Raw genomic sequence first — 14,691 nt, forward strand, 5'->3', positions numbered from 1 at the left:
ATTCAGCCTTTTTGGCCAACTCCACCCACACATTCCCCCACCACAAAGTCTACTACCCCACAACAGCCACCACCTATGCTTATGGATCATCAGATGTAGGCTCCTCTTACTCAGAGGACATGGGTGAGTTTTTTAATAGTAGACAGATAGATAGGTGAGTGTATGGAGCTGGACACTGAGGAAGACAGAAATAATCAAATTACAGTGAACCACAAACTGGAACATGCTCCAAGTGGTGGACAGAAAGCATTGACTCAATCTCATGGACTATCTGATAACATTTCTAGATTTCATGCCCTTTTGAAGGAAGCAGCAAAATAGTTTGGCATTTAATTGACCTCGACAGAACAACCATGCTACCTACATCACTTGATAATGCCTAGCATGAGGGAGCCAAATTTATGAAGACATCAGCCTTGATTTTACCCACTGTTCCATGGATGGCAAAAAATATCATACAGCAGATGGTGCCTGAAAATGTTCTCTCCTGAAAGAAGGGAAAATCATGATGCTCTTGGTCCTTCAGGATGCATATCTTCATATTAATATCCATCAGAACACATAGGCAATGTCTATGTTTTCCATGGCTGGTCAGCACTATCACACTAAGGACTTCTGTTTAGCCTGAAATCAGCCCAAGAGTCTTCAATATATGCATTTGACTAGTTGTGACAAATCTCTGCAAGAACATCTCGCAAGCCTTCCCTTATTTATTCCAGTGGCTTATAAAAGTGACCACAAATAGAGAAGAAAAGGCTTTAATGATAATGAATGCCTGCCTTGCAATTTTTCATCTGCTGGGAAATAGTCAATATGTGGCCAAATATGTTCTATCTATAGCAATTATTCAGACACACATTTTTTTTTTTAAATATCTTTATTGCTTTTGAACTTTTCTATTACATTAGTCCACAGGCATCTGCACATATCAATGTATCAACAATATCACTTGTTTCGTAACACTTTGCATACAAATCAAAATATTGCCTCCATTTGACTTTCGAGTCAGCAATGTCTGGGATGTTGGGGTTACATATACAAATCTCCTTCGGCTCCTACTGCCCGAACATTCTGTCATCTCCAGTGGAGGGCCAAGGTACAGGTGCTGAGTACGCCACTTCATGGCAATGAGGGTGATTCGTAAGAACATCAATGCATACAGATGAGTAAGTTGCACAATGAGATTCAGCTCTGGAATCGTAACTTATAACATGCTATATATAACTAGACCAGTGGACATTCTAATGCCAAGTCTGTGCTTTAGATATAATACTTTATTTATGTTTGGAAAACAACAATTCAACCTCATCCAACAATAAATAATAATTCAAAAATAAAAAAAAGAGAGACATCGGTTAACCGAGGGTATATGCTTCAAATGCCTAATGTGTGCAAGTGTGGAGTGTGGGCTGCTACGTTTATGTTCTGTATGATGGCGTAGTTGTGTAGTCAATGCTCTACAGGAGCTGCTTTCTCCTAGTGTTTGTTCTCTTTTCTTTTTCTTTTTCAGTTGGGGTAGCATGTAAACACAGCGTGGTGTTGTCGGCGACTGGGTGGCTCTTTAGACGTCAGGTCCTACCTGTTGCACCGGGGTATCTGCAGCATGGCATCAGGTTGTGCGAGATGTCTTAGCATTTTGTCCCAAGTCTGCGCAAGGGGATACTTACGAAGCTCTGCTGATTCTTCCCTGTGTAGAGCGGTGCTCTCCGCTCGTGCTCAAACTACAAATGATTTCACCCAATGTGATACTTCTGGTGGATCCTTGTGTTTCCACCTCTTAGTAATGAGGTGCTTCGCTGTTAAGAGGCCCAGGTCACGAAACCTGGAGCATGCCTTGTTGGGCTTGGTTCTCTTATAAAACCCCAGAACGCAAACTTCCCACGTGAAGGTTATCTCAGTCCTTGTTCAGTTGGTGGGTGTTTCCAATATCACACGAGAGTAAGGTGAAAGCAGGGGACAGGACCACAACATATGTAACAGATCAGCGCCTAGTAGATGACACCTCGGGCAACCAGAGGTGTTGACATTAAAATATTTATAAATTTTGTCTGGTGAAAGATACGCCCTATGTAATACGTCCGTTTTTATTAGTTTGAAACGTGAGTTTTGCGGTATGTGCGTGGCGCTAGCTAGAACTCGCTCCCACTCTTTATCTGTCCAGGGATGGCCCCTGTCTTCTGTCCAATATGTGCGGAGTCTCTGGAAATGGTTTCAATACATGGATGAGCGGTGCTTGTACCACCCAATGTATCACATGCGATCCCTCCCCCATTACGTGCAGACACTGTATTAAAACTGGTGTGTCGGCGGCTCGTCGGCCATGTCACCCCACTTTTTTGTGAATGTGTGCACAATGACTGCATGCAATAGAAACTGACCCACCGGTAATCCACTTTCTGCCGTCAACGTCGCAAAAGGTAGTAGGGCCCTGCCGCGTACATGTCTCCAAGTGTCTATACACCCACTGCAACCCAAGGCATCAGTGTTGTGTCTGTTATAGGGTATCTACCTCTGGGCGTCCCAAGAAGCGGCAGCACCAGGGCATATGGGAGTGTATCTTTCGTAAGGCAAAGGCTTCTCCTGAAGCACCTATGTGCCAGATCCACATGCAATTGTGTTGGGAGAGTGGTGTTTCCTAGTGGGTCTCTGGTTGCCGTGTCAGTTAGATTCTTACCGCTGAGCCATTTCGAGACCCATTGCAATTGCACCGCTAAATAATATAGTTCCAGGTGAGGGACGGCTAAGCCGCCACTCTCCAGGGGTGCATATAATTTCTGCAGTGCTACCCTGGGCCGCCCACGTTCCAGATCAAGCCTAGAAGCATCCCCTCTAATTCCCTGAAGATCTTCACTGGGATATACACGGGGAGATTCGCAAAATAATATAATAGTATTGCCTAGGCTATCATTTTGGTTAATGTGACTCGACCCATCACATTGAGTGGTAAAGACTTCCAGAATTGTATCTGTGTTCTTACCGAGGAGACGGCACGTACCAAATTGCCCTCCAGTATATCTGTCTGGAACCTGTAGATATATACTCCCAGGTATCTGAACGTGGTTGGATACCAGTTAAGTACAGTGTTGTTCAAAATTATATCAGATGCAGTTACCTTCTCACAGAAAGAGTAAGCACCTGATTTGGCCCAGTTTACTCTGAGGCCCAATACCGCCTCAAACCTACAGAACTCATATTTATGCAAGGCCACTGCAAGATAGGGCCACTCCAGCGAATCATAAGCCTTCTCCAGGTCTAGTACTAGACAGCCAGATCTGGGCCTATTCTCCGTGGCATATTTCTGGACCCGGAACAATCGTCGAATATTTAGGGAGGTGCTTCTGGTGGGTACAAATCCATTCTGGTCTGCATGTACCAGGGTTGGCACATATGGGGCAAGACGTATGGCTAGGGCAGAGGCAAGAATTTAAAGTCCATGTTTAATAGGGCCAATGGGCGATAAGATACCACGACGTCAGGGTTCCTGCCTGGTTTCAAAAGAGAAACTAGCGTAGCCTCAGTCTGTGTGGGGGTAAGCGTTGAATATTCCAGCGCTGCCTCGTATACTTGCAACAGCTCTGGCACCAATACATCTGAGTATGCCTTGAGGAATTCGGCCGGTAGTCCATCCGGACCCTGTGTCTTGCCATTCGATAGCGAGTATATGCTATTCCTTATTTGCTCCTGCAACAGAGGAGCCCCTATGTCTTCCTGCTGGCAATCCGTAAGTTGCGGCAGCATCAGTGTAGACAGGAAATTCTGTATGTCTGCATCCGTAGCTGACAAGCATGACTTATACACTGTGGAGTAGTGCTCTTCAAAAGCGCGGTATATGTCCTGTTGGGTGTGCACTATAACTCCGTGAGTAGTTTGTATTGCTGTCACAGGTGCGGCAGCTATGTCTTGCCGTATCAGCCACGTCAGCAACCTACCAGGTTTGTCTCCCATGTCGTGGGTGCACGCTGAATGTGCTGCATAATTTAAATTTCGGAGACAATCTAGTAATCTAGAATGTTCGTCTCTAAGGCAACTCCAAAGGACCAGTGTTACCTTCCAACGCCTCTCCCTCTCTCCAAAGGAGGTCAGTTTTGAGGCGCGTGAGATTTGCTTCCAACTGTCGCCGCATACCTGCCTGCGCACCAAGGCAATCTCCCTTCATCACAACTTTGAACGAATCCCACTCCACCAAAGGCGCCGTGGCCGTAACATTATTCTCCTCAAAATACGGGGGGATATTGGCAGCCAGCAGGTCCCGGAAGGGCCCATCCAGTAGAAGGTCTGGTTGCATCCACCAGGTCAGGACCAGCGGGCGGGGGCGTTCCCATGACACCTTCAAAACATGCGGGTTGTGGTCAGAGTGCGTCCGCCCTAGATAGTAAACCGCCAATACCTGGGGAGCAGCTCTTACGGGAGCATATAACGGTCTAGCTGCACATGCAATCTATGGGCTCCTGAATAATAAGAATATACCCAGTCTCGGGGATGACGGTGCCTCCAGGCATCCTTCAAATGTCAATGTGAAGCCCAGTTAGTCAATGCCTTAATGGCGTGATATGTGTTTGTACCCGGGAGGGGAGGGAAAGAGCGGTCTAGTGACACATCAAGTACGCTATTGTAGTCTCCCCCTAAAAGCATGGGAATGTCGTGCCATGGCACCAGGATGTGTGATACTTTGTCCAGGAACTCAGCCTGTTCTGTACTGGGACGTATATTGAGGCAAGCACTATTTGCTGGCCATCCAGTGCACCCCTAACTATTATATACCGCCACTCCGCGTCCACCAGTGACAATGTGATCATGAGTGGAACACCCGTCCTTACCCATATTAGTGCACCTTGCACAAATGCTGAGTACCCCATGACGAATAGCTGGCTGCGCCAGCGATGATGTACGTGTTGTATCTCTGATTTGGTCACATGGGTCTCTTGCAGCAAGGCAATTTGTATGTGATGACGCTTGAGGTACGAATAGATCTGATACCGACGCAACAGCGAATGCATACCCATCACATTCCATGTTCCTATCTTAAATGATAACATAATCCCCACAATACATCAAGTGAACATATGTCCATAGCAGTCCAACAAATATAAGCATTGAATACAGCTTAGCATCGTGCATCTTGTCCAGCCCTCTGACTGGTTTAATGGTTCCCTAAATGACAAATGCGTAAACTTAGGCTTTCAGAAAGGATCTGGAGAAATGATCCTTCCACCACTTGCCTCTATCAGCTAAGGAAAATGAGAAGTGCCTACAATAAAAAAAATCTGCATTGCTAAAACTGACCATGTCAGGGTGCAGCTGGACAGAGCTAAAAACAGACCCAAGATGCTATTTGAAATCATCAACAGCAAACAAACCACACTTCCAACCCAAACCTGTCCTCCGTGATTCTGCTTCCTAGTGGGGAGGACTTCACAGTGCACTTCAATAAAAAAACTAGGAAAATGTAACTGGAGCTGCAACCTGTCAAACCCATGGTGCCGCCTCTAATCTTCACATCTCCAGCGGAACCCTGTGGGTCCCTCAGCAGTCTCCTTTTCTCTCGATTGTTCTCCCAAAAATGATGCCTCTTGAAATGCTGTTATCCTGCCAGATTGCACTGAACTACTCCACGATATGGCAACTCTAAAACTGGCCAATCACTTCAATGATCCACTGCCTGCTAAATTTTTTAAAGACTTCAACTTACCCAATATACCTCTTTGGTCGCACATCATTCATTAATCTCTCCTGCTGGGGAGCGTCCCTGATTGCCTCAAAATTGAGGAAGTCACTCCCATCCCTAAGAAGCCCATCTTGGATTTACCTGATTCTAACAACGACCTATCACCAGCATCATGATGTTAGCCAAACTGCTCGAGAAATGTGTCCACAAGCAGCTCTGCAACCATATAGAGAAACTTCAACTACTGGACCTCTATCAATCTGGTTTCAGAGCAGGGCATAGTACTGAAACTGCACTAATGCACATTGTGGATGAAATCCCTTGATCAAAATGTCCCTTGTCTTCTGATCCTTCTGGACCCGTCTACTGCATTCGACACCTTCAAACATGAAACCTTGATTAATCTTCTACAACGTAGGATGGGTCTAGCGGGACTGGTCCTAAAGTGGTTTATCTCTTTCTTACATAACCACACACAAAGAATTAAACTCAACCAGTCCCTTGCTTCTATTACCCAGGTCAGGATTGGAGTTCCGCATGGATCCGCACTCTCGCCCACGCTCTTCAACCTTTTTATGGAACCTCTCACTGTCATTCTGAACCAGTCTAACATTCTGTACCACATTTACACGAATGACACATAACTTTACTTGAAGATCTCCTCTCTCGATGACATAAAAACTTTAAATGAGGTTTTTTTCGCAAACTCAACAATGGTTAGCCCAGAACCATCTTTTGATGAATACCCTAAAAACTGAATTCCTGCTGATTGCCCCCCACAATCACTCTGCACCTACCCTGGATTGGCTAAAGCAGCTCACAGCCCTTAACTGCACTCCTCACATGGTTGATTCTGCTAAATCGTTAGGCATTACCATGGACAAATACCTTAATATGCAAGCTCACATCAGTGCCATTATTCGGAGTGCCAACTTTGATCTTAACACTCTCAAGAGAATCAAACCTTTCCTTTGGACCGAAGACATACAGCCTGCAGTACAATCCTTGCTGATGTCTTGAATATGGTCTGTTGACCCTTGGGGGGCTGCCTAAGGGGAGCTTGGCCCCTCTCAGAGCCACTCTCAACGCTTCGGCCAGGCTTATCACAGGCTCCAAAAAACACAATCACATTACCTGACCTTTTGCAGCTTAACTGGCTGTTGAAACGAGGATTCATTTTAAAATAGCTTGCCTCACGCATAAAGCCTTGCATTGAAACACTCCGGCCTATCTGGCGAAAAAGCTAGTTCTTTCTGGCTCAGGTCGGAACTTAAGAAGTACGTCCACACTACTCTTGAAACCTCCCAAATTCAAAAAGAAAAGTATGTATAAACGTGCTTTCTCCAGCCTTGTTCCTAGAATTTGGAACGCTCTTCCTACTGAGATCAGATCCAATCCTTCCACTGCCTATTTCAGGATGATTGTTTCCGGTCCAGGGAAGACATGGCTTGGCAGTTCAGTCTGGACTGTTCCCATGAGGCACAGGTTGATTTGCAAATAGCTGTATCTGAACTGGTGTGGCGAAGTGAGCTAAAGAACGATGATGAATTCAACCCAGATCCAATACTAGGGGGTGAGTGTCTGAAAGTTTCAGCACTCCGTCCATCATCTCCTTGTGTTTGCTTTTTATGCCCTAAGTTGGCAGGGAATGCCCTGACGTGGGTCCCTTGCTCACTTTGCCACTGGATTCAAGCTAATGTTGACAATATTGAGGTGGTTAATGAGGAGGTAATACAACAATTACTTGACACTAATTTTTGACTCTGAGTTATTACTTCCTTGTTACAGTCAGTTATGCCCACCCTTTCCCACCCTTTTAAGAGGAGGACAATCTGCAAGCTGCTCTTTGTTGGTGGAATGGCATTGGATTAGCAGGATGTGTGTTTGGAGTGGCAGCCCTTTATAGTGAGTGGAGGAGTTCCTTTGAGTCTCAGTCATGAAGACTGCAAAATGAGAAGTAGGTATCGGTCTGTGGGAGAGGGTGGACTCCTCACGTAGTAAGAAATGTAACGAGGAATAACTCGGAGCCATGGAATTGCCAGTAAGTAATTATAGCATGAATGATCTCAGCCATATTACTGTTTTAATTTCCTATAATGTGCTAACATTAGTTGTTGGTGCTCAAGTGTACTCTATTTGCATTAGATATAATATGCAGCATGTCTTTCAGTAAATAGAACTAAATGTATATTGTTAGACTTTTATGACATTGTTTAAATGTATCCTTTGGTTGCAGCATTCCATATACTGCCCTACTAGGACTAGCTGGGAATTATCATGCCAGCTGGGTTTCAAAACTGTAAGAAACTTGACATATGCTTCCTTAATTTAAATTACTTGCACACAGGCTGTTCCAACCTATCACTCCATCATCAAAGAGACACAGGCTTTACGGAGGAGTTTGCAAAAGGATTACATTGCGTAAGTTTTACAGAATTTTATAATGAGATCTGTATGGTAGGAAGAATATTTTCCTATACCAGCTTATTAATGTCTTATCAAACCTCGAAATGTTAAGTATCATTATACATTCAACTGGACCTTTGTACAAACTGCATCATATAGTACATTTACTAGCACTAAAATAGGACTATTCACATATTATAAAATGCAATCCACAAACGTATGTGCAGAGGTCTTTGCCTCTCCTTTCTTTTCTACGCAATGATATCCACACACATGCATACCTGTTGTGGTAATTGTGGGAGGGACAAAGGGGAGTTCCTGGAAAACAGGGATATTTACTCTTAAAAGGGAGGGATTTAGGGGGATAAATAGGGGCATGGGGAGGGACATTACAATAATAAAACACACACTAACAAAAGGGTAAGGTAATTGTTATTCACAAACTGCACTTCTAAAATTACTACAGCCAGAAAGGGCTCAAGACAGTAGTCCATAAACACCAGCTAAGCCTTGGTGTAGGGCTACAGGTGAAACAAATTACAACAGTAATCATTCACGTACAAGGTGACAAGGTAATAAATGAACTCACACACTCAATAAACTTTTTTGGGCTTCACTATGTCAAGGATTTTGAGAAGCAATCATTTGAGGAAGAGTGCGAGATTTTACAGGTAAAGGATCAACATCTTTGTAATGTCCAGTCAATGCCACATATTGCTTCTCACCTGAGCTGATCCTTGATAAAGATGACAATCATTTGTTTTATAGAGCATGCAAAAACCTCAAAAGTAGGTGCACTGGCACAGAGAATAGCCACAAAAGGCAATAGAAGAAAATGCTGCATTAAGGTTGACAATAGATGTGTGTTTAATATTTTCCTGACTTTTAAAAGGTTAGATTCTGCATGGACGGACTCTGGCATTCAATTCTAGGCCTCTGATGTTCCAAATGTCAAAGAACTCTAGCCTCTCTTCATAGTTTTTGGATGTCCAGTGATGCAGTCATTTCAGATTTGCTTCTCACCTGAAGTGATCTTTGACATAGTTGCGGACTGAGAGCAGGATCTTCATCCACCTACAGGCTACCCCTGCCTATATCAACATACTGGCTCAACTCCATTTCATGGTCATTGGTTTTTTCGGAGGGTCAGCTCTGACAGCAGAGGCATCTCACAGTCAAGCCAGTTTTGATGCTTGCAGGAAGTACTGATATTCATCAACAGAAAAGTACAATCATTTACTGACATGCCACTGTTGGAAAGCCAAAGGTTTACAAGGGAATTTAATGCCATTGCCAACTTCCCTCATGTGGTTGGTTCCATTGATTGAACACATGTGGTACTTCAGCCACCTCACCAAGTAGCAGACCTTTTGCACAACAGACACTACTGGCACCCCATCAACGTGCAAGCTATGCACAATGCCAGGGACTGCTTCACTGATGTGTGTGCTGCCTTTCCTGGAAGCGCATCCGACAGCTACATCTTCCATCAGTTTTTTCTTGCACTTCGATTGGTTGCTGAGGAATTCGATGACAAGTGACTCATTGGTAGGTAAGAATATCTCACACTGGTTGAAAGAAAATGGGTTCTGACCATATTTAACACCCTGGATTTTGTTTGCTTTTGGACTTCCCAGTTTCTGACTTTTGTTGTAAGTGACTTTCACTAATTGAGTCTCACTTGTTGTAACCTCTGTTAAAGTTAGGCTGGAGTGATCGAAGTAATTTCAGTAATCACGCATCACTCATGTGATGGTAAAGTACCAAACTTGTGCGATTACGCCAGCTTCTCAAGTAATTAGGCATAATTACAAGTCATTTTGCAATATTTAACAGTAAGTATGCTAGAAAGAATTACACCAGTTACGTTCACTCCTGGTTAAAATGGCTGGTAGTCACGCCAACACAATAACATAAAATGGGGCTATGCTCAGATAATTGTTGGAGGTGTGGGGCCCCCCATGCGACCTTCCTGCATTTGTCCTGGCAGTGCAGATCTATAGCGGACGTCTGGTTACAAATACCACGCCACATTAAAGACATTACTGGGCAGGAGCTGCCTTGTACACCATTGGTCACACTGATGGGAGTCATTTCAAATGTGCCAACGGAGTCGAGGAGGCTTCCGGCAGTGTTACTGCTCTTAGCTAAGAGACACGTTGCCTTGCATTGGGGCGCAGTTTCCCCCTGACAGCGGGGGAGTGGGACAGGAGTGTGGAATATTGTAAGGCACAACTGGCGTGCTACTGGGATCTATTGCCGTCAAAATCCGGACCGTGAGACATTTGGGATCCATTTGTGAGCTGGCTGAGTTCCATCGTTGCAGATGACCACGGATGCAAGCACCATAGGAGTGTGAATCCTGGCTGGTGCGGGGGTAATGATTGGGATTAATAATGTTATAATCGAAATGCGGATATGTAAGGACCTAAGTGCCTGATGATAGTGGATTATCTGTTTATCAATATACTACCTCAGGAGTTGTGGATGCATACTCATATAATGTTATTGTAACTCTGTATCCCGAAAGGGCTGGCTGGCCCGCCAGCTGGTATTGTACTGCACTCGGTGTTCTTGTTATTTACCTTATACAAAATGTCAATACAAATAATTTTAAAACAATAAAATAGCTGGTAGGGGTAGTCATTAGGGTCTGCTTTTAAAAACACGGACTCCTGCTGCACCATTGTGGTAGGAGGCTTTGCTGCATATGAACATGTGCACACACATATGTGCAGACGTGTACAGGCTGAGTGAGTGGGACAACCCAGTAGATGTGCAGAGGTAGACTAGCACAGAAATGGCCCTTCTGAGATTAATGCTGAAGTGGTGTAGGCCTTATAATGTCTGTGGGTGTTCATGGTACACCACATAGTATACTGGAGTACTTAACAGAGAAGTGTGGGCTTTACTGTCTGTGCGCAATTTTACCATAGTTTTCCCTAGTGATTACTTTAGTCAACCGTTATTATTGCAAAGATGGATCCCAAGTCAGGTTCAGTGTCTCTTTTGTCAAATCCGTACTCCTTTTGGTACATTTCCCTAACTCAGCTCCTAAAGATTCCTAGCTTTTGTTCCCTCCATTGGGCCATGTTAATTGCTCTGCAGGTCTGCAGATAGATCATAGGCCTCCCCTAAAGTAGGGCCAATCGTTTGAGCCTGTTATTGTGAAAGGAAAGGTTAGGGATGGAATCGGCATTCAATAATTACTTTTTACACTGCACCAAGCCTGAGAAGTCTCAAACCACAAACGACAAAGGGGCAAGGCCCAGCCTCTAGACCCAATCACAAGAGGGACTACCCTTTTGAAGTGTTGGAGGAAAGGGACCGGTCACATGTGAAAGTTTGGGGTGGAGTGTCAGCTTTTCAGGGAGGCCTTTCAACAGACCACTTTAAGTTGCCATCTTGTAATGTTCCAAAGTGCTGTGCAGGAGGGTTGGGATGAGGTACAGTGATGATGTGTCATCCTAGTATTGGACAGAGGTGCCTACTTTCTGGAAATTTCTGCCCAGATTAAAACCTCCACAGAGAGAGAGAGAGAGAGAGAGAGACAGAAAGTGGATTGATGTGTTTTATCTAGGAACCCAATTCAATATTGTGACTTTATGCCCCTATACGGCTATAATCAATAGTATCCCTATAATGGCATAATAATCAGAACCATAATTCAGTAAATCGCCCCTGCAGTCCAAGACACGGTAGAAGCTACTTCCTTAGATTCCTAGAGAGCACACCGAGTTCTTTCGACACACCAAACCTCCAGCAACCTGGGAAAGCCCCGCTTGCTTTGTTTTGATTTGTAATAGAACTCCTGTGAGCACTGTAAGAACGGCCAGTTCTTAGTGACATCTTTATTGACGTCTTATGTCCAAACCTTACGTCAAACTCGGCACCTTTCAGGTATAAATATACCAAAGTTGCCTTAAGCAAACACACGATGGTGATTCTGGAGCAGAGCAGCTAATCTACTTCCGAGAGCCCAGCAGACGCAGAGAGCCCACGGACGCTGCCCCTCCTCTTTGACGCGCTGAGAAAGATGCTGTCTTTTCTCCTGCCGAGAAAATCCAGCTCCGGCGTTTCCAGCCTACCCTTGCAGGTGACTGGGATATTGGGTCCTGAGAGGGAGATACCAGACCTCCTACATTCTATTCCCAAGGTACAGTGCTGACTAAACCCTTAGAGAGAATTCTTGAACAGATCCTTGGCAACAAACCTACTTAACTTAAAATCCTACTTACTTACTCCTTCCCACGTATTAGGCTTCGGTCAGGTACACCGGGGTAGGCATAGTTTAGAAGCACCAGTTGAGCACGTTAGCCTATGTATATATATATATATATATATAGATATATATATATATATATATTTTATCCATTTTAAAGTGTCTTATGGCTAGGAAACCATATCAATGCTTTTACAGTATTATTTCATAATACTCCTTTTACTGTACGTACTTTACTTTACAATAAGTATTGCAATTGTGGCAATTCATTTCTCTTGCATGAGAAGGAAGACTGCTCAATAAATAATACCTTTTATTGAAAACGCCCGTCTCTCTATTCTCTGCACCCTGGTGAAGCTAAATATGCACAACTGACTGAGTGAAATAGCTGTCTATTGTTTCACACGACTCTAGAGATTGACTCTTATTCTGAGGGAGCAAAGTTGTCATGTTTATGCGGTTGTCGGAAGCTGAATCCCTTCTTGCCTGAGCCAGGGGAGCTGATCACTTCCTATTCGATTCGATATGTCTTTATTTCGAATTAAAAATTCATAAAAGACAAGAATACAGTCATACACAATGTATAAAAAAAAGACACTCCAGCAATATAATATTATACACACAATATTCCTAAAAATGAAAAGATTGTTTAGACATATGTATATAAAAACAGATGGGACAATGATAATTTGCACAAGAATTAATACCACTAAGAACAATACAGGGTGCTATATACAAGTTAATAGAAGGGCATTCAACATACAGGGATACCCAATTTCTTAGAACGGATCAGCCAGGCCCATCGTAAAAATTTTGCAACACCTACCACTACGGTTTCTGATCTAATAACACGAAGTTTGTGGAGTGCATCTCGAAAGCCACCACTGTTCAGAGACAAGCAGATCGGCCTTAACCACTTGCTTCTTGGTGCACGGTAAGCAGGGCAACCAAAGAAGAAGTGGCCAACACTTTCCTCCTGGTCTGCGCACCAGTGGCATTTGTTTCCTGTAGACATGTCCCATTTTACTGTAAAAGAATTGATGGGCAAGGTGCCAATTCGGAACTGGTGGTATAGTTTACGATCTGGTACACTTGTGATTAGGTCCCAATACTGTTCTAATGAGGGAACAGTCTTAAACACTAAAAAGGAGCCAGTTATGTTAGCATCCAGGGATTGGTTTACAAGGATAGATTTTCTCCAGGCCCAAAAGAGTGCCTTAAACTCAAGTTTAGAGGGAAAAGTTGCCCCCCCCGGGTTGGACCAAAGCTCCGGAAGACCCATCAATTTCAATACATTTTTAACTACACAAAACCATTGTATTTTGTTTGCCCCCCACATGAGTTTTACCTCCTCCAACTCTTGGATAAACAGGCCAAGCTCAGGAGTGGTCCAGATGCGGCGCCAAAAGGCCACCACCCGATACAGGGCCATCTCGTCGATTGGTCTGCAGCCAAGATCCAATAATAGAGGTTTAGTTGGGGTGGACTGAGGGAGACTAACCAGATTCCGTAGGAACCTGTTCTGCGCAGTTGACAAACTGGAGAGATTCTTATGACCCCAAACTTCTGCTCCATAAAGGGTTGCGGGGATGACCTTCACCTCAAAAATTTTTAACACAGGGCTAACACACCTAGTAAGGGAGTTCTTCTGTTCATGAAGCAAACAGCCAGCCAACCTGTTAAACTTAAGTTTGGACGTTTCCACTTGGGGGTTCCAGCTGAGTTGGTGATCTAGGGTGACACCAAGATATGTCATAACCCTAACCTGCTCGATATTAACTCCGTTTAAAGAAACGGTACACTTAGGGGGAGTTTTCTTGCAAAAGACCATAAATTTTGTTTTATCCACATTTATTTGCAAGTCATTCTTGCTACAAAACTCGGAAAATCTGTTCAGGGCTACCTGAAGCCCGGCTCTAGTTTTAGAAAGCAGGAGGGTGTCGTCTGCAAAGATCAACATGGGGTACTTTCGACCTCCCAGCATGGGAGCATCCGACTGTGTGTTGATAAAGTGTTGTGTGACCTGATTAATAAATAAAAGAAACAACGTGGGGGCCAGGACACAGCCTTGACGCACCCCACGTTGTACAGGGAATTGCTTGGTCACCTGCCCCTGGCTGCCCCACCTAACCTGGGCATAATTGTCCTCATGAAGTCGCTGGACTAGGATCAAAAGCTCAGGCGGAAATCCCATGCGGTTAAGGGCCTCCCACAACTTCTTCCTTGGCACCAAGTCGAAGGCCGACTTGAGGTCAACGAAAGCAGCATATAACGTACCACCACCCAACAAAACCACCTTCCAAAAGAGTAATGTAAACCGGAAGACTTGGTCAACTGTGCTCGTCCCAAACCTGAAACCCGCCTGCATAGGGGAAAGTATGTTATTTGAATCGATCCA

At 44.3% G+C, this 14,691-nt stretch overlaps 1 protein-coding gene across 1 annotated transcript in view; it reads left to right on the plus strand.

Annotated features, from left to right (window-relative positions):
* FAM227B (family with sequence similarity 227 member B) overlaps positions 1 to 14,691 on the plus strand; it is a 629,863-nt gene that overhangs the window by 212,958 nt on the left and 402,214 nt on the right. The window contains exon 3 of the mRNA XM_086958267.1: positions 8,003 to 8,086. Within this exon, the coding sequence (XP_086814393.1) occupies positions 8,003 to 8,086 (84 nt within the window). The remainder of the gene's footprint in view (positions 1 to 8,002; positions 8,087 to 14,691) is intronic.

Source organism: Lissotriton vulgaris, chromosome 2_1 (genome assembly GCF_964263255.1).
Source record: "Lissotriton vulgaris chromosome 2_1, aLisVul1.2, whole genome shotgun sequence".
In the NCBI taxonomy this organism is placed as follows: domain Eukaryota; kingdom Metazoa; phylum Chordata; class Amphibia; order Caudata; family Salamandridae; genus Lissotriton; species Lissotriton vulgaris.